This window comes from Pelophylax lessonae, assembly GCF_965119305.1.
Source record: "Pelophylax lessonae genome assembly, chromosome: 7".
Classification (NCBI taxonomy): Eukaryota; Metazoa; Chordata; class Amphibia; order Anura; family Ranidae; genus Pelophylax; species Pelophylax lessonae.
Genome location: NC_138774.1, coordinates 273387826 through 273414086, shown reverse-complemented (window position 1 = coordinate 273414086; position 26261 = coordinate 273387826). Strand labels below are relative to the sequence as shown.

Here is a 26261-nt window from a genome sequence, read left to right as displayed (position 1 = left end):
CTGCTGACCCTAACGTCCTTTATAGTTAAATCTGCCTTTATCCAGGATTGGTAATGCGGTCTGTATTGTGAGTTCTCGGAGGACCAGCTGGCTCGAATATATAGACTGACCCACTCTAGTGCCATAGACTCAGCCTGATACACACTATACAACATTTGTTGTAGATTTACCTTCAACTATGTAGTGCAAGAGCCTGCCTGATTGCATATAAATTGACAGTGTTTAGGTCTGACCTCATATTATATGGTTTTGGTAAATCTAAAGGAAAAATCTAAAGAAAATTGTATAGTGTGTATCCAGCTTTAGTGTCGGTTCACATATATGCGATGCGGGAACCCTGCAAATCCACTGCAGATTCCCACATCGCATTCAAATTGCAGGCAGTTCACACTGCCATTTGCGAATCGCTGGGGGTGTCAATACAAAATTATTGACACCCCCAGATCAGTTCGCTATCGCAGTGCGAACTGACAGTTCGAACAATGAATTGGATCAAATTGGTGTGAACCACCATGCGATCCGATTCTGGTGCGGACCCAAAAAAGGGTCCTGTGTGTGTTCTGGCCGAATCCAATGCGAATTCAGCTATACAATCTGTATCGCACAGAGCAGTGCGCTCTGAATTACATGCGATGTCTGTCATCGCTATAGTGTGAACCGGGACTGATCTGGGGGTGTCGTTAACTTTGTATTGACACCCCCAGCGATATGGCAGTTTGAACTGCCTGCGATTTGAATGCAATGCGGGAACCCGCAGTGGATTCGCAGGGTTCCTGCATTGCATATATGTGAATCGGCACTAAGATTTAGGAAAATAATTTTAAGACCTTGACACGTTGGTAGCGTGTACCAGTTGTCCTGGCAGGTATATATTCCTCAGTCTCATCTCTGTTGGCGGGGTTGTGGTCAGTGCGGTACGCTATTACATATATGGTGGGACTGCCCAAGATCCAGGTTTTCTGGAAGTTTATTAACCACTTCAGCCCCTTAATGGCCAGGCCATTTTGTGCGATACGACACTGTGTTACTTTAACAAACAATTGCGTGGTCGTGCGACGCTGTACCCAAATAAAATAGATTCCCCACAAATAGAGCTTTCATTTGGTTGTATGTGATCACCTCTGCAGTATTATTTTGTTGCTCTATAAATAAAAAAAGATTTTGGAAAAAAAACAACATTTTTTACATTCTGCTATAAAACATTCCCAATAAAAAATTGTAAAAATCCAATTTCTTGATCAGTTTAGGCCACTTTGCATTCTGCTACATATTTTTGGTAAAAAAAAATCCCAAAAAGCGTATATTAATTGGTTTGCTTAAAAAATGTTACCGTTCACAAATTATGGGATAGATTTATGGACTTTTTTTTTTTTTTAATGTTTTTATTAGTAATGGCAGCGATCGGCGATTTTTAGCGGGACTGTGACATTGCGATGCCCAAATCTGACACATAAGTGACACTTTTTGGGGACCAGTGACATCAATACAGTGATCAGTGCAAAATAATATGCACTGTTACTGTATAAATGACACTGGCTGGGAAGGGGTTAACATCAGGGGCAATCAAGGGGTTAAGTGTGCTCTTAGATAGTGCTTTCTAACTGTGTGAGGGGGAATGGACTGACTGCAGGAAGAGAGGGATCTGTGTTCCTGATTAGTAGGTAGGAACACACAATTTCTCTCTTACTGTCTGACAGAACAGCCGTCTGCCTTGTTTACATAGGCAGACCGCCATTCTTTCATTCTCCTGAACGATCGTGGGTGGCCAACGGCTCTCGCGGTTGCCAGAGCTGCTGATTGGTGTCTAATCACAGCGGGAGCGCGCCCCCTAGAGTCCTTCAACAAAATCACATACAGATACGTGATTTTTAGCTTAAGGGCCGCCCTGCCATAGTAAATGTGCATGGGGCGAACCTTAAGTGGTTAAGGCACAGGTAGCGGGAATCCTAGGCATAGTCATTCCTCTCTCTTTGGTCCACTTCCTCCTCCATGTGCCCACAGTTCTGCTCAGCCACTACAAACGAAGCGCCTTACCACATTTCCAAATGCTGCCAAACACCCAATACCAGTATCCCTCAGGTTCCGGGCTGTGAGGAATGGACCAGGAAGCTGAATGAAATTTGGAGGCTGAGGAATGGATTTCTACCTGTAAAGGTACAATGGATTCTACCTGTAAAGGTACAATGGATTCTACCTGTAAAGGTACAATGGATTCTACCTGTAAAGGTACAGTGGATTCTACCTGTAAAGGTACAATGGATTCTACCTGTAAAGGTACAGTGGATTCTACCTGTAAAGGTACAGTGGATTCTACCTGTAAAGGTACAGTGGATTCTACCTGTAAAGGTACAGTGGATTTCTACCTGTAAAGGTACAGTGGATTCTACCTGTAAAGGTACAATGGATTCTACCTGTAAAGGTACAGTGGATTCTACCTGTAAAGGTACAATGGAACACACTGCGGCTGCAGACTTGGACTTATCCAGCCTTGATGTGGCCTTATTAAAACTAGCAGACCCCATCTTTGGGTTGCCTACCTGATTTAGTACTAATCTTCTGTTTGTCCAACGACATATGCTGGTGTGAGTTGTCTCGTGGAATTCAAGGTACATAATGCGTATGCTAACCCCCCTCCCCCCCATCCATTTTTCTCACCAACCCATCTTACCTTATTCCTCTCTTACTTTTGTTTGTTCTTCCCCACCCCCTACCCTCCTTTTTTTACATATTTTCTGGCGTATAAGACAACTGGGCTTAAAAGATGACCACCCTAATTTTCAAGTTACCGCCCATTCAGACAGGGGCGACACGACTTGCTGGGGTGACCTGTGAAGTTGCGGTGCACGGCGTGCACCGCGACCTCGGCGCGACATGCACGGACTTCATATAATTGAAGTCAATGCAAGTCGCCTCCAGGTCGCCCCAAATTAGTACAGGACCCTTTTTCTAAGTCTTGTGTCGCTCCTATTAGAACGGGTCCTGTGCTAATCAATGGCAGGCGACCGGCTGCGACTTGTCGCGCTAGTGTGAATGGACCCTTAAAACATAGGTTTTGGGCTATACTCGCCGTATATAACTACCCCCCTTCCAAAGCAAGGCAACACCATTGAAAAACATCAGATTTCTCAGATCTCTCATATATCTCCAAGGTACTGTAAGAAAGTATTAGATGTAATCTCTCAAAGCGCTGGTGCAAGGTGGTGTTCGCGCTATGTGGCCCATTAATTATCTCCCAGATCTTGTAGGGTTCGGCTTGGCCTCCTTCCTCTGTGGGGGGCATCCAAACCATATGGTTACCCTAGATATTTAGGTTCGGAGCTCCCCTAGAGTTACATAGTTAGTCAGGTTGAAAAAAGACGCAAGTTCAACCAAAAAAAAAAAAAGAGTGGGTTCTGCAATGTCCTAGGCCTAGGGTAAAGCTGAGGGTAAAGGTGATGGACTGGTCAAGCATTTCTCCAGATCTGAACCCCATTGAGCATCTGTGGGGCATTCTCAAATGGAAGGTGGAGGAGCGCAAGGTCTCTAACATCCACCAGCTCCATGATGTTGCCATGGAGGAGTGGAAGAGGTCTCCGGTGGCAACCTGTGAAGCTCTGGTGAGCTCCATGCCCTGTTAAGGCAGTGCTGGAAAATAATGGTGGCCACACAAAATATTGACACTTTGTGCCCAATTTGGACATTTTCACTTAGTGCCGAGTCACACTGAAGCGGCACGACTTCGGCGCGACTTGCACGGACTTCATATAATGAATGTCTATGCAAGTCGCTCCAGGTCGCCCCGAAGTAGTACAGGAACCTTTTTCTAAGTCGGAGCGACTTGCGTCGCCTGACAAGTCGCGGTAGTGTGAATGGACACTTAGGGGTGTACTCACTTTTGTTGCCAGTGGTTTAGACATTAATGGCTGTGTGTTGAGTTATATTGAGGGGACAGCAAATTTACACTGTTATACAAGCTGTACACTCACTACTTTACATTGTAGCAAAGTGTCATTTCTTCAGTGTTGTCACATGAAAAGATAGAATAAAATATTTACAAAAATTTGAGGGGTGTACTCAGTTTTTGTAAGATACTGTTTTTATTTTCGGTGCTTCCCTAGAGTTACATAGTTAGTCAGGTTGAAAAAAGACGCAAGTCCATCTAGTTAAAAAAAAAAAAAAGAGGGGTTTCTGCCATGTTCTAGACTAGGGTAAATGAGCCTTGACCATTCTCCTTACGTTATGTCCTGTTATGCTTGTTTGTATTATATACTCTCAGGTATGTCAAACTGTTGTCTGTTGTTGCGTGTATTGTAAACATGCTTTGATTTAGTCTCCGTTCACACTAAGGCGACCTGTGAGGCGACCTGGTCGCCTCACAGGTCGCCGTAGGTCGCCTTCCATAGGGAAGCTGCGGACCTGTTCTAATAGGAGCGACACAAGTCGCTCCGACTTAGAAAAAGGGTCCGGAGCTTCTTTGGGGCGACCAGGAGGCGACCACCATAGACTTCAATGTTATGAAGTCCGTGGCGGCCGCTCCGAGGTCGCGGCGCGCTGCTCGCACTGCGATCTCGGAGGTCGCCCCTGGAAGTAGCGTCGCTCGTATGTGAACCGGCACTTATGGGGCATGATGTTTATGCCTGTTATGCTGCTGGAATGCAGAGCTAGCAGAAAATCCTGGGTTAAATACCCGCCTCAAGTTTTTGCGCTTAGTTGCGTTTAGGCGTGGACAATTCTTCTTTCATTCTAATGAATGACTACACATGTACACTTTTATCTGCCTTTATGCCTGCAGACACAGCGGTGTGTATGGGCTCATTGGCTACGATCGTGCTGCATTTAGATGCACACATAACTATACGCTGTGCGCATCTAAGTGTAGCGTTTTTTTTTCTACCCGTGTGAATGAGCTCTTAGAAAATTGAACAAACATATGGAAGATGTGTTCCCAACCACCCGCCGCCTATTTACTGCGGCAAGGTGGCTCTCCTGCGCAATCCAACGTAGGTCTATGTCGGTCGCGCGCAGGGGGCAAGCGGGGTAAGCGGGGAAGCCGATGCACGGGCCAGGTGGCTCCGATTGCCATCTGACACCCGCGATCTCTCCTCGCTGAGAGAGTAGGACGGTCTGCTGTTGTAAACACATCTGACCGTTCTTCTCCCTGGAATGATCACAGAGCTCCTGTGATCCTTCTATATAGGAACACATGTCTTTATGATCATTTCACAAGCCACGCCCCCCACTGTTAGAATCACTCCCCTAGGCTCACATTTAACCCCTTGATCACCCACAGTATTAACCCCTTCCCTGCCAGTGTCATTATTACAGTAACCGTACATATTTTTAACACTGATTACTGTAGTAATGTCACCGGTCCCCCCCAAAAGTGTCAAAAATGTCAGTTAGGTGTCCGATCTGTCTGCTGCAATGTCGCAGTCCCGCTAAAAATCGCAGATCACCGCCATTATTAGTAAAAAAAAAAACAATAAAAATGACAAATCTTTCCCGTAGTTTGTAGACACGATAACTTTTGCGCAAACCAATCAAAATAGGTTTATTGCGATTTTTGTTTTACCAAAAATATGTATCACAAAACAAAGTGGCCTAAAATGTTAAAAAAAATTGATTTTTATTTATTTATTTTTTTTGGGGAATGTTATATAGCAGAATGTGAAAAATATTCCTTTTTTTTTTTCAGAATTGTCGCTCTTTTTTTGTTTATAGCGCAAAAAAAAAAAAAAATCGCACAGGTGATGAAATACCACCAAAAGAAAGCTCTATTTGTGGGAAAAAAAGGACATTAATTTTTTTTTTAAGTACAGCGTCGCACGAACCGGGCAATTGTCCGTTAAGTAACGCAGAGCCGAATTGCAAAATATTGCCTGGTCATTAAGGGGGAAAATCCTTCCGGGTCCAGAAGTGGCTAAAAATGAAAATCTAACGCTGTATGTATTCATTCACTTTTTGCTTTTCTAAACTAAACAGAAAATTGACTCTTCTCCTTTAACAGGTTAGGCAGTAGATGGTGGATGAGGTGGATGGAGTAAACTGGATGATGTGCGGGATGGATTGAGCTTCCCTGGCCAGTAGCAGTGGGTGGGAAGATCTGGGAGTAGAGGCAGCTGATGCATAACACACAGGACATTGGCAAGCTGCAGCTGACACCATGGATTTCAATGTGAAGAAGCTAGCCTCTGATGCCGGGATATTCTTCACCAGGGCAGTTCAGGTAAGAGCCAGGCACAAGGATGCAGGGATGGGGGGGAGGAATGATGATTAGAAGAGGGTTCTGAGATCTGCCCCCCCACACCCCTCCCTTCTGCAGCATCCTCTGACAGCTGATGCTTCTTATCCCTCCATCTTTGCTGCACTGTGTGCTTCTCCCATTATACAGCCCACCACCTGCTGCCATGAGCCAGGTTCTCCCCTGCCATCTGTAGACATAGACAGGGCTGGCCACCGCACACTCCACTATTCTCATCTGCTGCTGCTGCTGCAGAACATCTTTGCTGCATCAGCAGGCTTATTCACTAGGGCAGCGATGATGTGCAAAGTGCCCTAAACCACAGAAACCAAACCGATATCAGTTTACTGTAATCTGATCCCTTAAAGAGGAATTCTAATAGACTGCTATGGGGCTCTGAACATTGAATAAGCCCAATGGATTAATAAGATAACTGGAGGAGGGACATCAAAGTGACAGTTGTGTTTTAGTGATTACGTACATAGTAGTTCTGAAACAGATGCACTCCTTCTTATGTGTACCTATCACCGGTTATCGCTGCTAGTGAACATTTTATATGGGCTAAACCACACTTCATGGGTGCGGGCGATCTGTTCTGTGTGTTTATTTTTTTATAGTTTCCTGCTACAGCAATGTTTAATAAACAGTTGAAACTGTTCAAGATAAACTACAAAGTATATTAATCAATGTGTCTTTTAGGCTCGGTTCACACATATGCTATGTGGGAACCCTGCGACACATCGGTTCCCACATCGCATTCAAATCGCAGGCATTTCACACTGCCATATGCGAATCACTGGGGGTGTCAATACAAAGTTAACGACACCCCCAGATCAGTTCTAGTTCACACTATAATGATAACAGACATCGCATGTGATTCAGAGCGCACTGCTCTGCAAATCGCATGCGATGTCTGTGCGATGCGAATTTAGTCATACAGATTGTATGGCTGAATTTGCATCGGATTCCTGCGGGTTCCTGCATCGCATTCAAATCGCAGGCAGGTCACACTGCCATATGCGAATCGCTGGGGGTGTCAATACAAAGTTAACGACACCCCCAGATCAGTCCGCATACGGAGTGTGAACTGACAGTTCCGACATGAATCGGATTGCATTGGTGTGAACCACCATGCGATCCGATTCTGCTGTGGACCCAAAAAAGGGTCCTGTGTGTGTTCAGTCCGAATCGGATGCAAATTCAGCCATACAATCTGTATGGCTGAATTTGCATCGCACAGACATCACATGTGATTTTCAGAGCAGTGTACTCCGAGTCACATGCGATGTCTGGCGTCGCTGTAGTGTGAACCGGGGCTCAAACTGTCATTGTATTGTTTGACTGAAAATAATTTATGATGGGGTTATCATATGTTTATGCGATGTTCCAAATCCTGTTTACTGCATAGATATCAATGTTCCCTTCCTTCTAAAAATGCTTGTTACCTGGCTGTCTCTGGTTCCAAGCTAAATCCCAGCTAAGGCCATGTGACACGGTCCAGCTTGGATCAATGTAAGTATGTATGTGCTATACCTGTGGGATCCCCATGGTAGCTGGAAATCCACAGTAGTAGGCACTGCTACTACAGTGATGGCCACCAACTCCTGGGTTCTGTTCTGCGCAGCTGCACTGCAGCTTAACAAAGGAGGTCGCCCGTTCAGCACAGGTGCCATTCAGAGAAAACTTTTCATATTCTCAATGCGTGCAAAGTGTTCTGTGATTGGATGAGATAGAGATTGGGATGTCACCACCTCGTCCAATCAGGGAGTGCTTTGTATTAATTGAGAATGTAGATTATTCCTGAATGATGCCAGTGCCCAGCAAGTGACCTCCTGTGTTTGCAGGGCAGCTGCTTGGCACAGGACTCAGAAGCTAGTCACTTCATAGCAGTGCCTATTACAGTCATTTCCAGCTTCCACAGAAATCCCACAGGTATGATGCATACATGCACTGCTCCATCTTGGATCAATATAAGTAACTATGTAAAAATTGCTATACCTATACTACAACTTTCAATGCTTCCTGAGTGAGCAAACACACAGCAAATTAAATGGGAACACCTGACCTGCCTGCTTGTTCCAGGTGTCTGGTATGAAAGAGACCCCCATCACCAATTTGAACTCCAATGCAGATTATAGCACAGAAAAAAAAAAACACGTATTTTAAATACTTACTTGCAGCATTTTTCTTGCTTTAAACATTTTTTTATTAACCACTTAAGCCCCGGAAGATTTTACCCCCTTCCTGACCAGGGCCTATTTTGCTATTCGGCACTGCGTGACTTTAACGGACAATTGCGCGGTCGTGAGACGCTGTACCTAAACTAATTTGACGTCCTTTTTTTCCCACAAACAGAGCTTTCTTTTGGTGGTATTTGATCACCTGTGCGATTTTTCTTTTTTTTTTTTTTTTTTTGATCATGCGCTAGAAACAAAAAAGAGCGACAATTTTGCAAAAATAACAATATTTTTCACATTTTTTTTATATGAAATTCCCCAAAAAAAAATGTAAAAATCAAAATTTTTTAACATTTTCAGCCAATTTGTTTTCTGCTACATATGTTTGGTAAAAAAAATTGCAAAAAGCGTATTTTGATTGGTTTGCGCAAAAGTTATTGCGTTTACTAACAAAGGAAAAGATTTTTGTCATTTTTGGTGGTTTTTTTTTTTAACGAGTAATGGCGGCGATCTGCTTTTTTTTTTTTTTTGCGGGGACTGCGACATTGCGGCGGACAGATCGGACCCTTGACTGACATTTGTGACACTTTTGGGGGTACCAGTGACATTACTGCAGTAATCAGTGCTATATATATGCACTGTTACTGAAAAATGACACTGGCAGGGAAGGGGTTTACTGTATTGGAGAGGGAGGGGTTAAGTGTGTCCTAGGGGTGTGTTTCTAACTGTGATTGGATATGGCTACTACTGTAAAAACAGAGATCAACGGTTCTACATAGTAGAACCGTCTGATCTCCATTTTTACACAGGGGAGAATGACAGGCGGCTTGTTTACATTAGCCGCCTGCCTTTCTTCCTCTCTACCGACGATCGCCGAGTGACATCGGGTCCGCCGGTCACACGCACTGACTCCTTAGTGAACGAGCCGCGGCGGGCGCGCTCGCCCGCTATTGGCTCACAAGCCGGTGACAGGCTAGTGACGTGTATATATACGTCACTTTGCCTGGCCGGGGCTGACCGCCACAGTATATGTACTTGCGGCGGTCGGCAACCGGTTAAATACTTACTTGAAGCATTTTTCTTTCTTTAAACATTTCTTTATTAACTTGCACTGACCCTCTAAACTTTGCTAGGGACCCGATGCTCCAGAAAGTGTCGGTTACCTAGGACAGCCCCCTCTCTTTTACAAGTTATAGCACTCTTCTCTACTCTTAATTACTGTCTGCGCTGGCCCAGCTCCTCCACCTCTCCCCTTCCCACATCACCTTATATGAAGTAGCCAGGGAGGAGCTAAAAGAAATACTAGAGCAGCCTTTTTTGACCAGAGTGCCCAGGCACCCTCGGGTGCCTTGCAAAATGCCTAAAAATTGCCCCAAAATTGTATATAAGCCAGCGGATGGATGACGCCTGCCTTTAGTTACACAAAGCCACAGGTTTTCATTGTGCACCATTACAGCCTTCTAGCCGCTGGCGTCCTACTCCTGACAACAAATGACCCCTCCCCTGCCCCTCTTTGTCAGTGCTGGGGGTCACATTAGCTGAGTAGAAGAGAAACCTTGGAATACTAGTCGGTAGCAGTGTGCAAAAATGTATTGGATTTCGAAAAATAAATCCCCTCTAGCGTTGGGTGTCCTATGTGTGTGGATGTTGATGTATTATGTAAAACTATTAGAATATTTTTTTTTTTTTTCATTTTAGAATGTGGTGCCTTGAGATTTGCCGTAATTTTTAACCACTTGCCATCTGCTCATGTTGAGCCTACTGCTGCAAAGTGGCTCGTTATCGTCTGACGACGTAGACCTACGTCGTCAGACACTCCCCTTTCTTGGCGGCACGCGCGCGCGCCGCCGGAGGCTCGCTCCCAATGAATTCTGTCACAGCAGGAGTCGGGCCAGGGGAGGAGCAGCGGCGATTGCCGCTGCTCTTCCCCGATCGTCGGGGAATCGTGTGTGGCGATCCGCCCGCCTGTGTAAACACAAGCGGGCGGATCTCTGAAGTGACAGGCAGGGTTCAGCATAGTTGAACCCTTGATCTGTCCTTGTGTCACTCAGTCACCTCCCCCCACACACGTCAGTAAGCACCAGGCATACATTAACCCCTCCCTCTCCAATAAAATTAACCCCTTCCCTGCCAGTGTCATTATTAGAGTAACAGTGCATATGTATAGCACTGATTACTGTAGTAATGTCACTGGTACCCCCAAAAGTGTCAAAAATGTCAGTCAGGGGTCCAATCTGTCCGCCGCAATGTCGCAGTCCCGCAAAAAAATCGCAGATCGCCGCCATTACGCGTTAAAGCGGTTGTAAACCCTATAAAAAAAAAATAAAAAAATAAAAACCTGCAAGACAAAGGCATAATGAGCTAGTATGCATCGCATACTAGCCCATTATGTGTAACTTACCTTAAAACGAAGCCCCGACACGGACCCCCGGACATCGATGCGGGCGCTGCCATGATCCCTCGTCGTCTCTTCCGGGTTCGGTGGCTCCGGCGCGCTGATTGGCCGGAAGAGACGGCTCCGGCGCGCTGATTGGCCGGAGCCGCGATGACGTCACTCCCGCACATGCGCGCGGGAGTGATTTTTCGGCAAGCTCCCGGCAACTTAATTGAAGGTCCCCCCGGACCTTCAGAGCGCATGCGCCGCTCGCGCGAGCGGCTGCATGCACTGTAAACATCTCCTAAACCGTGCCGGTTTAGGAGATATTATTTGTACCTACAGGTAAGCCTTATTATAGGCTTACCTGTAGGTAAAAGTGAAAAAAGCGGGATACTACCGCTTTAAAAAAAAAACACCAAAAATGACAGAAATCTTTCCCTTAGTTAGTAAACGCAATAACTTTCGCACAAACCAATCAAAATACGCTTATTGTGATATGTATGATTTTCGTACAGTGTGTACACAACTTTCCACAGCTGATTCCGAATGTTTGTACCAAAATTATTGAAGGGACAAACTCCCCAATGTTTCTCAAACGGGGGGAAAAAAAGGAACGATTTTTGTTTACTGTGTACCGTTTTCGTACGACTTTTGTACAAGAAAAATCAGAAAAGAAAGACTGCGCATGATCAGAAACAATAAACAACAACAAAAAAAAAAAGCCTTTGTCGTACGAGAATCTTCGTATGGATTTTCGTTCATCAGTTCCGACTTGCTGAGAAACAATGAGGAACATTGGACGATCGTTCACCCGATTTTCTTATAGCGTGTACCCCGCTTTAGATGCGAGAACCCGCACAGAATCACGCTGGTTCCCACATTGCATATGACAGTGTGGGAACCCAGCCTTAGGTTGAAGTGCAGTTAAAGGTTATTGGTAGTATTCATACAGTAGCTAATATTATGATATCCCACAATGTAATCACCCTGAAAATATTGTAAACATAAATTATTTTATTATTATTATTATTATTTTGACTAGATAGGGCAGTATATAGTTGAAATATTTTTAGTTGGATATCAGTACCTTTTTGCTAATTGAAGTTGTTACACACGGGGGTTAAATTACTAAAACTGGAGAGTGCAAAATCAGGTGCAGCTGTGCATAGTAACCAATCAGCTTCTAACTCCAGCTTGTGCAAATAATGCCTCATACACAAAATCCGATAATCGGACGACTTATCTTTCACAGTTTCTTCAATCCCACAATGCGTACTAAACGTATGATTTATTTATTTATTTATTTATTTTTTTACAATTCTGGAAAATCTTCCTGGTTTCGTAGCGACGTATCAGCGCAAAACAAAAACAATGGCAGCCAGGCTTTTTCCTTGTTACTTTCGTGTTTCTGATCATACGTGGTCTTTGCCTATCCATTTTTAGGGGACGCATACTGTACTGATTAACCACTTAAGCCCCGGAAGATTTTACCCCCTTCCTGACCAGGGGGTATTTTGCGATTCGGCACTGCGTGACTTTAACGGACAATTGCGTGGTCATGCGACGCTGTACCCAAATGAATTTGACGTCCTTTTTTTCCCACAAACAGAGCTTTCTTTTAGTGGTATTTGATCACCTGTGCGATTTTTTTTTTTTTTGATCCTGCGCTATAAACAAAAAAAGAGCGTAAATTTTGCAAAAATAACAAATATTTTTCACATTTTTTTATATGAAATTCCCCAACAAAAAAAAATGTAAAAATCAAAATTTTTTAACATTTTCGGCCAATTTGTTTTCTGCTACATATGTTTGGTAAAAAAAATCGCAAAAAGCGTATTTTGATTGGTTCGCGCAAAAGTTATTGCGTTTACTAACTAAGGGAAAGATTTCTGTCATTTTTGTTGTGTTTTTTTTTTTTACATGTAATGGCGGCAATCTGAGATTTTTTTTTTTTTTTTTTTTTTTTGCGGGATTGCGGCGGACAGATCGGACCCTTGACTGACATTTTTTACACTTTTGGGGGTACCAGTGACATTACTGCAGTAATCAGTGCTATACATATGCACTGTTACTGTAAAAATGACACTGGCAGGGAAGCGGTTAACTTTATTGGAGAAGGAGGGGTTAAGTGTGTCCCTAGGGGTGTGTTTCTAACTGTAAAGGGGTGTGGCTTTTCATGTAACAGCAGAGATCTACGGTCTTGCATAGCAGGTTCGTATGGTCTCTGCTGTTACACAGGGGAGAATGACAGGTGGCTTTGTTTACATCAGCCGCCTGCCTTTCTCCCTTCACAGCGGACGATCACGAGTGACCGGCGGACATCGGGTCCGCCGGTCACACGAGCGGGGACGGGAGCGCGCCTCCGGCGGCGTGCGCTCGCCCCCTAGAGCCTCACAGGCTAGCAACGTAGTACCTGTGAGGGGCTGACTGCCGTGTAAATATACTGTGGGCGGTCGGCAAGCGGTTAAACGATTGTTTTTCGCTAGGCTATCATATGACAATAGTTTTTGTGTTTGTCCCTTGTCGAAAGCTGTGTACAAATGATCAGATTATCATGCGATCAACTCGAAAGCGATTCCTTTTTTTTTTTTTTTTTTTTTTTTTTTTTCATGCGACTATCTGATCGTGTGTACAAGGCATTTGGCTTTCACAAAAAAAAACCCTGTAAGCTGATTTGGTTTCTATGCACAGCTGCATCTGATTTTGCACACTCCTGTTTGAGAAAATAAGCCCTGGTGAAGGGGTCCTCTAAGGCAGTGGTCCTCAACCCTGGCCTACAGGGCCCACTAACAGGCCAGATTTGTAAGATAACTGAAATACATCACAGGTGATATAATTTGCTGCTCAGTGATTGCAGTACTCTAGTCTGCATCTCCCCAAGGTAATACTTAAAATCTGGCCTGTTAGTGGGCCCTGAGGACCACTGCTCTAGGGTTGAGGACCACTGGACTAGAGTACTGCAATCACTGAGCAGCAAATGAGATCACCTGCGATGTATTTCAGTTTTCTTGCAAAACTGGCCTGTTAGTGGGCCCTGAGGACCAGAGTTGGGAAAGCCTGCTCTAGATATACAAAAAAAAGGGGGGGGGGATGGTATAGGTGATATAGTTGGGTGTGATATCCCTGGTGACACCACAAGTACAGCCCTTCCCCCGTCTCTAGGACGTGGGCAGAAAAAAAAGCTATACTGGAAGGGACCAGTAGACATAAAGAGAGCCTTTTGAGGATGGATAATGAAACCACAGGGTCTCGGGATAGGTCAAATAGAATGTGTTTTATTGGTGTAAATAATAATACACAGTTTTAGACTATGGTTCAAGCAGAGGAGTACAGAGGTGTGGATAGTGCAAATAAGGGTGTATATAGAATAACACTTGTGGTTGTAACCAACGTAGTGAGAGGTGGTAAAAATGATCAAGTCATGTGATTAACAATAAGTTTACATATAGATTGCAATGAATCAAACAGTACAGTACAATAAGATGTATAAGGCTGGCCATACATGTTCAACTTTTGTTGTACAATTTTCGGTTAGATCCACCACAAACCACATAATGTGAGGTCAAAGCTAAACAACACTTTCACTTGTATCCAATTGGGCAGGCCTTCGTACTATATACTTGAAGGTAAATTTCAAGAAAATTGTACAGAAAATTGTATCCTATATGGCCAACCTAAGTTACATATAGATTGCAGGTTGGCCATACAAGATAAAATTTTCTTACAATTTTCTGTACAATTTTCTTGAAAAGTCTGCCTAAGATACAAGTCAGATTTCTGGCATCACCTGCAACAAAAATGTAATTTTTGGTGAGATACTCCCAATAGGAACACGTCTAAAGGGATGCAGGCCCAGCAGAGCCCTGCAGCTGCCACAGCTGACAGATAATTATGAAGCCACTCCCATTTGACCTACTCAGCACAAAGGCACTGAGGAACAAACAATGGTTTCTTCAGAATAACAAAAGGTAGGAATCTGCAACAAAGTTTGTTAACCACTTGCTGACCAGTCACTGGGACTGTACTGCTGCAAAGTAGCACGATTCCGTCTAGCGACGTACACCTACGTCGCTGGACTCCTCCCCCTGTAGGCGGCGCTCGCGCACCGCCAGAGGTGCTCTCCCGCTGTTTTCAGTCACAGCACGAGTCGGGCCAGGGGAGGAGCGGCGGCGATTGTCGCTGCTCTTCCCCGATCGTCAGGGAATCTAGTTTGGAGATCCGCCCTCTTGTGTAAACAGAGTGGGCGGATCTCCTAAGTGACAAGGAGTGAGAGATTGCAGGGTTCAGCGTAGCTGAACCCTGGATCTGTCCCTGTGTCACTCAGTCCCCTCCCCCCACACACGTTAGTAAGCACCAGGCATACATTAACCCCTCCCTCTCCAATAAAATTAACCCCTTCCCTGCCAGTGTCATTTTTACAGTAACAGTGTATATATATATAGCACAGATTACTGTAGTAATGTCACTGGTAACCCCAAAAATGTCAGTCAAGGGTCCGATCTGTCCGCCGCAATGTCGCAGTCCCGCAAAAAAAAATCGCAGATCGCCGCCATTACGCGTTAAAAAAAAACCACCAAAAATGACAGAAATCTTTCCCTTAGTTAGTAAACGCAATAACTTTTGCGCACACCGATCAAAATACGCTTATTGTGATTTTATTTTTTTACCAAACATGGGTAGCAGAAAACAAATTGGCCAAAAATTTTAAAAAATTTTGATTTTTACATTTTTTTGGGGGGAATTTCATGTAAAAAAATGTGAAAAATATTGTTATTTTTTCAAAATTGTCGCTATTTTTTGTTTATAGCGCAAAAAGTAAAAATCACAGAGGTGATCAAATACCACCAAAAGAAAGCTCTGTTTGTGGGAAAAAAAGGACTTAAATTTTGTTTGGGTACAGCATCGCACGACCGCGCAATTGTCCGTTAAAGTCGCACAGTGCCGAATCGCATAAAGTGGCCTGGACGTAAGACAGCAAAATCCTCCGGTGGTAAAGTGGTTAAAGACATCTGTGCAGCTTCATGCACAGATGTCTATTTAAATTTCCCCCGAAGTCACCAAAAGTAGTACAGGAACTACTTTTGGAAATCGGTTCGGGGGCTGCAAAGTCGGCATCGCACCATTTGGGACTCTCCAGTTGCCGGCAATAAGCTGCGATTTGACCAACAGCTAATGAGGACTATAACTGGCAGCTCAGAGGTAGAGAAGGAAAGACTTGTAACATAAGTAGCTGCCTGCAGGTAATGGGATACTTATCATTACTCCTAACTAATGTGTATGGTGCTGTGTCTCAAAAAAATCGGTTTCTATGCTTCAGTTTTCAGGACTGCTTGGATAAGCTGAGAGTCCGGTGTTTCTACTTTAGGATTTCTGATCGTCAGGCGTTCACTTTGGGCTCATTCATACAATGCTGCCGTAAGGTATACACCGCAACAGGAGGTGCTCCGCATCAATACAGTTCACTTACTTTGAATTGAACAAAACCCAGTAAAAATTTCTTCTGCGATATATATTTTTTTCCTTTACAAAAGCATACTGCACAGGTACATTGTGTTCTGGGCTTTGGGGTACCATTGTTGGCAAAGCACAAACGCGGGGTGTGCACCCATTGCAATTAGCTGGTCTGGCAGTAATAAGATCTGCTTGGTGCTTGCTATCCTGTTTCTGTCTGTTTTAGGCCCCTTTCACACAGGCGGACCGTTCAGATCCCTCTGTCAGTTTTTTTGGCGGATCTGAACGGTCACCCCATGCATCTCTATGGGGCATCGGATGTCAGCGGAGACATGTCTGCTGACATCCGATCCGTCAAATCTGGACGGATGGAAACCCTATTTTCCATCTGTCCAGCGGATCGGATAAGAACGGACAGACGGTCTGTTCCCATCCGATTCCCCCATAGAGACATGAGGAACCTGACAGCTGTCATCCTCCTGCTCAGCGGGGGATCAGCGGATCGATCCCCCTGCTGAGAAAAACGGAGTCCGTCTGATGGACTCCGTGTGTGAAAGGGCCCTTAGTAAATACACCTCTTCAGATGTTCAGTGCCGGTTCACACATATGTGATACGGGAACCCTGCGAATCCACTGAGGCTTCAGCTCGCAGGCAGTTCACACTGTTCAGTTCAACAATCAAAGTTAACGACACCCTCAGATCAGTTCACATCTCGCAGTGCCAACTGTCAGTTCGGACATGAATTGGATCACATAGGTGTGAACACCCATGCGATCTGATTCTGGTGCGGACCAAAAAAGGGTCCTGTGCGACTTTGGTCCGAATACGATGCAAATTCAGCCGTACAATCTGTAGGGCTGAATTTACAACGCACAGACATTGCATGTGATTTGCAGAGCAGTGCGCTCCGAATCACCTGCGATGTTTATCATCGCACTAATTTGAATCGGGGCTTAGTGATTACACCTCTTCAGATGTTCACTTTGTGAACTCCAGGATTCACCAACCAGAGTATTCCGGATCCAGGAGTTGTTGCACCAGGTTGTGGTGAATGTGGAGATTGGTTAGTAAATACCCTTATAAAATAGTTGTTTTAAGTTAACTCTAGGTGAGAAGTACACAAATCTTTTAAAGGCTTATGAAAAGAAGATGCCTTAATGAAAACCCGTACTGTGAGAATAGGGAGGGGACTGCCATTCCTGGCCATTTTCTTTTTCTGAAAATGCTAGCTGCTGGGCTGCCATGCTAATCCATTGGATCCAATATTCTTAAAGGCACTGACCTGACTTCACCCTGACTTGTTGATCTGTGTGTGATGAAGTTTCTCTGAATCACTTTGAAACCGGAGACAGCCAGGCAGCTAGCATTTTCAGAAGGAGATTCTCAGTACAGGATTCCTTTAGGAAGTTAAAATACAGTTGTGTTGCTATATAAAGCTTCAGATAAAAAAAAAAAAAAAGCTGTTGCCTACCGTAAGGCTCGGTTCACACTTATGCGATGCGGGAAGGCTGCGAATTCGCAGCCTGTTCCCGCATCGCAAACGCACCCCCGGCAGTTCACACTGCCATATGCGATACGCTGGGGGTGTCAATGTGATCTTAACGACACCCCCAGTTTGATCGCATATCGCAGGCGGATCTTGCAGTTCGCACAGGATCGGATCGCACAAGTGTGAACTGCTGTGGGATCCGATCCTGATGCGGCTGCAAAAAAGGGTCCTGTGCGTGTTTGCTGCGGGTGCGGTGCGAATTTAGCCATACAAAGTATATGGCTAAACTCGCACCGCACAGCCGATCGCATGTAATGAAGGAGCAGTGCGCTCCGATATTACATGCGATCGGCGCAGCCGCATCAGTGTGAACCGGGACTAACTTGTACATTTCTCTTTTTGCTCTGCACTGGAAAAATCTGAGCCTGACTGGATGCTATATGGGTGGCAGGTTCACTTTACTTTGATCCACTTTTAGTCCCAATGTTTGTTGTTTTTTGTTTTTGTTGTTTTGTTTTTGTTTTGTTTTTTAAAGCTGTAAAATAGGTTGCTAAAAAGATATTGACATAGCACTGAAATATGTGGTGTGCTGTAACAAGTGACATCCGATTGGCTACTATCCATTTGGTGTTGTCAGAATAAAGAGTAAGTGTCCATTCACACTGGTACGACTTGTCAGGCGACTTGGTCAGCCTGACAAGTCGTGCACCATCGCTCCCATAGTGTAGTACAGGAGCCGTTCGAATAGGAGCGTCACAAGTCGCTCTGACTTAGAAAAAGGGTCCTGTACTACTTCGGGGCGACCTGGAGGCGACTTGCATAGACATTCATGTTATGAAGTCCATGCAAGTCGCGCTGCACGCGACTTCACAGGTCGCCCCCGAAGTCGGAGCAACCTAATGTGAACGGGGGCTAAATCCACTTTTGTTGCGGAAAAAAACATTTCCCTCTGGGTGATCTCTGTACATTGCAAGGATTTTAACAAACTTTGTTTCACATTCCTTCCTTTTTGTTATTCTGAAGAAATCATTGTTTGTTCCTCTGTGCTGAGTGGGTCTAATGGGAGTGGTTTCATAATTATCTATCATCTGTGGCAGCTGCAGGGCTCTAAAGAGGAAATCTGCTGGGCCTGCATCTCTTTACACGTGTTCCTATTGGGAATATCTCCCAAAAAATGACATGAACAAAATAATGGGGTGGGCAACTACATGGCAGATGAGGTTTAATGTTGAAAAATGCAAAGTAATGCACTTGGGGGCCAGAAACCAGAAAGCAAGCTACTCACTAGGGGGGGAACCTCTGGGTGAGTCTAGGATGGAAAAGGACTTGGGGGTACTGGTGGACAACAGGCTTGGCAGTGGCATGCAATGCCAAGCCGCTGCAAGCAAAGCCAACAGAATACTGGCATGTATAAAAAAGGGGATTCACTCCAGAAATAAAGAGATTATTCTCCCACTCTACAAGACTCTGGTCCGGCCACATCTGGAGTATGCTGTCCAGTTCTGGGCACCGGTCCTCAGGAAGGATGTGCTGGAACTGGAGAAAGTCCAGAGAAGGGCAACAAAAATAATTAGGGGAATGGAGGGCATCGGCTATGAGGAAAGACTACAAGCACTGAACTTATTCTCTCTGGAGAAGAGACGATTGAGGGGGGATATGATATCAATGTACAAATACCGTACTGGCGACCCGAGCATAAGGAATAAACTTTTAAGAGAAAGGAAATACAATAAGACACGTGGCCACTCACTAAAATGAGAGGAAAAACGGTTTAACCTTAAAATACGTAAGGGGTTCTTTACTGTAAGAGCAGTAAGGATGTGGAATTCTCTTCCACAAGCAGTCGTATCAGCAGGGAGCATCGATAGTTTAAAAAAACTGTTAGATGGGCACCTTAAAGACCACAACATACAGGGGTATACAATGTACAACATACAGGGGTATACAATGTACGGTTAACAGCAAACACAAACGCATCATAGGTTGAAATGGATGGACTGACGTCCTTTTTTTCAACCTCACAAACTATGTAATTTTTGTTGCAGGGAATGCCAAAAATCTGACTTGTATGTTATTGTAGACTTTTGGGAAAATCAGTGAGCCAATCACACAAGCAGGAAATGGTGTTTCTGGGGGGCGTTCTGTACATATTCTGTGTTTTGTGATTGGTTGCTCTGGATTCCAGTATAGAATATCTTTTTTGAATCCCGGTAATGATGTAAAGTGATGTGCTGATGGCTTTCCTTCTGCATTGTGTAGATCAATATTGTATATCCCCCAAACTGTTGTTTCTCTCTATACTTCTGATGTATCGGTAAAGGAGCCCTGAGATTTGTGTATGAGACCCGGTTCACACTGATGCGAGTGCCGGGTTCGCATGTAATGTCGGAGCGCACTGCTCCGACATTACATGCGATCAGCTGTGCGGTGCGAGTTTAGCCATACATTTTGTATGGCTAAATTCGCATCGCACCCGGTGCAAACACGCACAGGAGGCATTTTTGCAGCCGCATCAGGATCGGATCGCACAGCGGTTCACACTTGTGCGATCCCATCCTGTGCGAACTGCACGATCGCACTGCGATATGCGATCAAACTGGGTGTGTCGTTAAGATTACATTGACACCCCCAGCGTATCGCATATGGCAGTGTGAACTGCCGGGGGTGCGTGTGCGATGTGGGAAAAGGCTGCGAATTCGCAGCCTTCCCGCATCGCATATATGTGAACCGAGCCTGAAGTGAAGGTCTTTGTTTCCTTATCTGCTCTACGTAGCTGGGTGCAGTACGAAACACAATCAGTTGTTTACAAATAGCTATGCCCAATGGAATGCATAAAGACAACATTTTGGCACTTTTTTAGATCTATGCAACAATTTAGCAATTACTAATGTGCCAATGCGTGGATACATTTGAATCGTAAGCCTACCTGCAATCCTATAAAAATTTTGGAACCTGGAAAATGGCTGTTAGGCTGATCCAGACAGCTGAGTCAGTTGTTGGACCTCTGTCCAGATGACACTGCAGTTTAGTAAAGCATTCTTGTCCAGGGCACACCCCAGCCTGTATTTGGACAATAAAGGAGCACACGGGGAGAATCTACGAGAGACGTGGTTCTCAATCACTGGGCCTCCAGCCAGCTGCAGATCCCCTGACCTCTCACAGTGCCAACCAACATTTAATGATGGCCTGCAGTGTCCCCTAGTTTGCTGCAGAGCCTCCAGCTTTGAACAAAATACACAGACACTATGGACTGCGGTCTGAGAGGACTGTATTGTTGCACGGTGCTCTGAGAGGCCTGTAATGCTGCTAGGTGCTCTGGGACGGTGGTCTGAGAGGCCTGTAATGCTGTACGGTGCTCTGGGATGGTGGTCTGAGAAGCTTGTAATGCTGTACGGTGCTCTGGGATGGTGGTCTGAGAGGCCTGTAATGCTGTACGGTGGTCTGAGAGGCTTGTAATGCTACACGGTGCTCTGGGATGGTGGTCTGAGAGGCTTGTAATGCTGCACATTGCTCTGGGACGGTGGTCTGAGAGGCCTGTAATGCTGCACGGTGCTCTGGGACGGTGGTCTGAGAGGCCTGTAATGCTGCACGGTGCTCTGGGACGGTGGTCTGAGAGGCCTGTAATGCTGCACATTGCTCTGGGACGGTGGTCTGAGAGGCCTGTAATGCTGCACGGTGCTCTGGGACGGTGGTCGGAGAGGCCTGTAATGCTGCACGGTGCTCTGGGAGGGTGGTCTGAGAGGCCTGTAATGCTGCACGGTGCTCTGGGACGGTGGTCTGAGAGGCTTGTAATGCTGCACGGTGCTCTGGGACAGTGGTCTGAGAGGCTTGTAATGCTGCATGGTGCCCTGGGACGGTGGTCTGAGAGGCTTGTAATGCTGCACGGTGGTCTGAGAGGCTTGTAATGCTGCACGGTGCTCTGGGATGGTGGTCTGAGTGAGAGACCTGTAATGCTGTACGGTGCTCTGGGATAATGGTCTGAGATGCCTGTAATGCTGTACGGTGCTCTGGGACGGTGTCTGAGAGGCTTGTAATGCTGCTCGGTGCTCTGGGACGGTGGTCAGAGAGGCCTGTAATGCTGCACGGTGCTCTGGGGCGGTGGTCTGAGGAGGCCCGTAATGCTGCACTGTACTATTGAATTTATGTTGGCATGACATTCATGTGGTCAGCAGTGGAAGCTTGCTTTCAAATACTGGTCTTGACAGATTTCCTTTAAAGAAGACCTGTACTATAAAACCAGTGCATAAAGGAAAAAAAAGGGAAAAAAAGCAAAGGATAAAAGACTAGTTGCCATTAATTCCTGAGATCTCCCTGCCTCTGATCTTTTCCTCAAAATTGACTTCACCATGCCTTTTTTGTTTTTTTGTTTTTTTGCACTGTGCGTCTGTTTGGAGGTAGCCCTCTGCTATAAAGCAAGGCTTTGCTGTCTCTTGAGGCTGTCCTTCCTCTTTGCTGTCTCTTGAGGCTGTCCTTCCCCTGATGACTGGTGGGGCAAAGATCAAGAAAAACAGCAGAAGTAGAAAATGCACAGATGCAATGGGAGGCAAAAGGAAGAGAGATTCCTCGGATACAACTTCCTCTCCAGCAAGGACAGCAGTGATTTAGCACAATTGTGACCTCAACAAATATCATGAGATCATTAGTCAGAGGCAGCAAGTGCCATACATGACCTTACACTACACATATACAGGCTACAGAACAAGTGTGCCTGAAAGCGCAATATATTTTAGGAGGATTTCAAGGAAAAAGATAACCACTTTAGAGGTACTGCTTTAGGCTTGGTTCACACTAGCCTGACTCCAAAGTCAAAGTTAGAGTATGACTTTGATGTGACTTTTTACACTCTGTGGCATTGAAGTCATATCAAAGTCAAACCAAAGTAGTGCAGGAGCCTTTTCTAAAGTCTGACCAACTTGTGTAGTATCAGTTAAGATTGCTCTTGTAGGGAAACCTTAAATCTCACATGTCATCCGACTTGGGTCTTACAAGTTGGATCCTATGTTGCATTAGTGTGAACCGAGCCTAAAGCAGCCCTTCACTTTTGAAAATGTATTTTGCTCCCTTTTAATAATTCTACTCTCCCCTATAGAGCGGCGGATGTCAGCAGACACATCCGCTGTTATCTGATCCTGCCCTCAAAATCCAGATGGGTGGTGGTCCTATTTTCCAGCCCTCTGGCAGATCAGATGAAAATGAACTGGTGGTCTGTTTTACCCGATTTTCCCATAGGAGAGTGGGACTGTGTCCGTCTCTGCTCTGCACAGCTGAGCAAGTGGAGTCTGCCAAACAGGAGGCGCCCATGTAAAAGGGGCCAAAGGGTTTTAATCTTTCCTGCCCAGCACATTCAGCAACGTCCTGCTGCAATCCACTGCTTCGGACCACAGCCCTGGTCCCGTGTTGCCATCTTTTCCCCATGACATCATTGGAAGCTAGTGGTCTCTTCCTGGTCCTTGCAGTTGCCCCCCACCACCAGGCCAGTTGTGGGTCCCTGCTCCTGCAGCCTCCAGGCACATGTGATGAGGATATCCCAAGGAGGCTCCAGGAGCAGGAACATGTCATTGGGGTGAAGCTGGAGTAGAATTATTAAAAAAAAAAAATAAAAAAAATGATAATGTGCACCACCAGAAAAAAGTGGTCCCAAAAAGAAATCGCTGCAAGGGAATAAAGGAGCTCCTTACCAGCTGCTCTGATCCCACAAGGAGACCATCAGGCGCCTTGTAGCATAGCAGCCATATACACCACAATCTTGCATGCAAAGGTTCCACAATCTCCTGAGCCAAAAGACTCCATGGAGGAAGTTAAAGTACAAAAGAAAATCCACATAGTGTAGTATTTCACCTCATATCCCCATATGACGCTGGTTACTTTGGGAGGGGCCTCACATGTGACGTTATTCTGCAAGTCGGCCTGACTGCTTAGACCTGCTGGTTGTTTGTAACACATGCTATGTGTTTCCTTAAAATTTGTAAATGTTATTTTTATGATTTGTATTAACATTTTGGTGAAATACTACACTATGTGGACTTTCCTCTGTACTTTAACTTCCTCCATGGAGTCTATCTTGGCTTAGGAACACTTGCATGCAAGATCATGGTGTCTATGGCTGCTATGCGGCAAGGCGTCTGGTCTTCTTGTGGGATCAGAGCAGCTGGTAAGGAGCACATGTAATCGCTTCTGGGGATTCCTTTTAGGAGCACTCTTTCTTCAGTGGTGCATGTTATCTTCATTCCTTCACTGCAAAGAAAGGGAGTCTTTTGAAGTTTTTAGAAAATTTCAGCACCATCCAAATGAATTTGAAGTGCAGACTTTCAGCTTTAATTTAAGGGTAAGGGGTTGAACATAAATATCGAGTACATATTTTAGGAACTGCAACCATTTTAATACAGTTCTCCCATTTTCAGGGACTCAAATGTAATTGGACAAATTAATATAATCCTAAATAAAATTTTCATTTTTTAAATTTTCTTAAGAACCCTTTGCTGGCAATGACTGCCTGAAGTCTGGAACCCATGGACATTCCCAAAGACTGGATTTCCTCCTTTCTGATGCTTTTCCAGGCTCCAACTACAGCTGTCTTCGGTTGTTCTTTGTTTGTGGGTCTTTCTGCCTTTTAGCTTTGCCTTCAGCAAGTGAAATGCATGCTTAATTGGCTTGAGGTCAGGTGATTGACTTGGCCATTGGAGAATATTCCACTTCTTTTCCTTCAAAAGCTCCTCGGTTGTTTTTCCAGTGTGTTTTGGATCATTGTCCATCTGTATTGTGAAGAGCCACTCAATCAACTTTGCTGCATTTGGCTGAATCTGGGCTGACCGTATATCAAACTAAGGAAGGTAAGTATGGATCATAAGGTGAGTACCTGGATAGAGAACTGGCTCCAGGGGAGAGTACAGAGGGTGGTGATTAATGGGGAGTACTCGGATTGGGCGGGTGTGGAAAGTGGGGTCCCCCAGGGTTCTGTCCTGGGACCAATCCTGTTTAATTTATTCATAAATGATCTAGAGGAGGGGATATCTAGTACAATCTCAGTATTTGCAGATGATAGATGATACTAAACTAGGCATGCCAATATCTTCTATGCAGGATGTGGAAACCTTGCAAGCAGACCTGAACAAAATAACGGGGTGGGCAACTACATGGCAGATGAGGTTTAATGTTGATAAATGTAAAGTAATGCACTTGGGGGCCAGAAAGCAAGCTACTCACTAGGGGGGGAACCTCTGGGTGAGTCTAGGATGGAAAAGGACTTGGGGGTACTGGTAGACAACAAGCTTGGCAGTGGCATGCAATGCCAAGCCACCGCAAGCAAAGCCAACAGAATACTGGGATGTATAAAAAAGGGGATTCACTCCAGAAATAAAGAGATTATTCTCCCACTCTACAAGACTCTGGTCCGGCCACATCTGGAGTATGCTGTCCAGTTCTGGGCACCGGTCCTCAGGAAGGATGTGCTGGAATTGGAGAAAGTCCAGAGAAGGGCAACAAAAATAATTAGGGGAATGGAGGACATCAGCTATGAGGAAAGACTACAAGCACTGAACCTTTTCTCTCTGGAGAAAAGACGATTGAGGGGGGATATGATATCAATGTACAAATACTGTACTGGTGACCCGAGCATAAGGAACAAACTATTCAGAGAAAGGAGATACAATAAGACACGTGGCCACTCACTAAAACTTGAGGAAAGGCGGTTTAACCTTAAAGTGCGTAAGGGGTTCTTCACTGTAAGAACGGTAAGGATGTGGAATTCTCTTCCACAAGCAGTCGTATCAGCAGAGAGCATTGATAGTTTCAAAAAACTATTAGATGGACACCTTAACGACACAACATACAGGGGTATACAATGTACGGTTAAAAGCAAACACACACACACACATCATAGGTTGAACTGGATGGACTGATGTCTTTTTTCAACCTCACTAACTATGTAACTATGTAACTATCTCTAAGGCCCCTTTCACACGATTGAACCGATGAGGTCCGCCTGTCCGTTTTTCAGGCTGACCTGATCGGGCAACCTATTCTCCTCTATTGGGAGGCGGATGTGTCATCTGACACCCGTCTGGCATTGGATCAGATGAAAACAGACATGCTGTCTATTTTCATTCAATCTCCCCACAGAGGTGAGCGGGACTCTGACAGGTCCGTCTCTGCACAGTGAGTGGAAACGGACCTGTCATCTGCCTGTTAAGCGGGGATCAATGGAGCGATCCCCCGCTGAGCTAGCGGAGTCCGCCAAGCGGATCCACCCCGTGAGGATAAATACTGCAGAGGTCGTCCGGCTGCTTCTGTCTTCTGTCACATCATCAATAAACACCAATGACCCAGTGCCACTGAAAGCCATGCATGCCCATGCCATCACACTGCCTCCACCATGTTTTACAGAGGATGTTGTATGTTTTGGAACATGAGCTGTTCCAAGCCTTCTCTGCACTTTTTTGCTTCCTGTCATTCTGGTACAGGTTAATCTTAGTTTCATCCGTCCAAAGAATGCTTTTCCCGAAATGGTCTGGCTCTTTTAGATGTTGTTTTTTTTTTTTTGGCAAAGT

The 26261-nt window shown here is 45.1% G+C and overlaps 1 protein-coding gene across 5 annotated transcripts in view; it reads left to right on the top strand.

The window, feature by feature from the left end:
• The first annotated feature begins 6047 nt into the window (after positions 1-6047).
• SH3GLB2 (SH3 domain containing GRB2 like, endophilin B2) overlaps positions 6048-26261 on the top strand; it is a 143431-nt gene continuing 123217 nt past the window's right edge. For all 5 annotated transcript variants that reach the window (XM_082263088.1, XM_082263087.1, XM_082263086.1 and 2 more), the window contains exon 1: positions 6048-6205. In XM_082263088.1, coding sequence (XP_082119214.1) covers positions 6143-6205 — 63 coding nt within the window. In that variant the 5' untranslated portion in view covers positions 6048-6142. The remainder of the gene's footprint in view (positions 6206-26261) is intronic.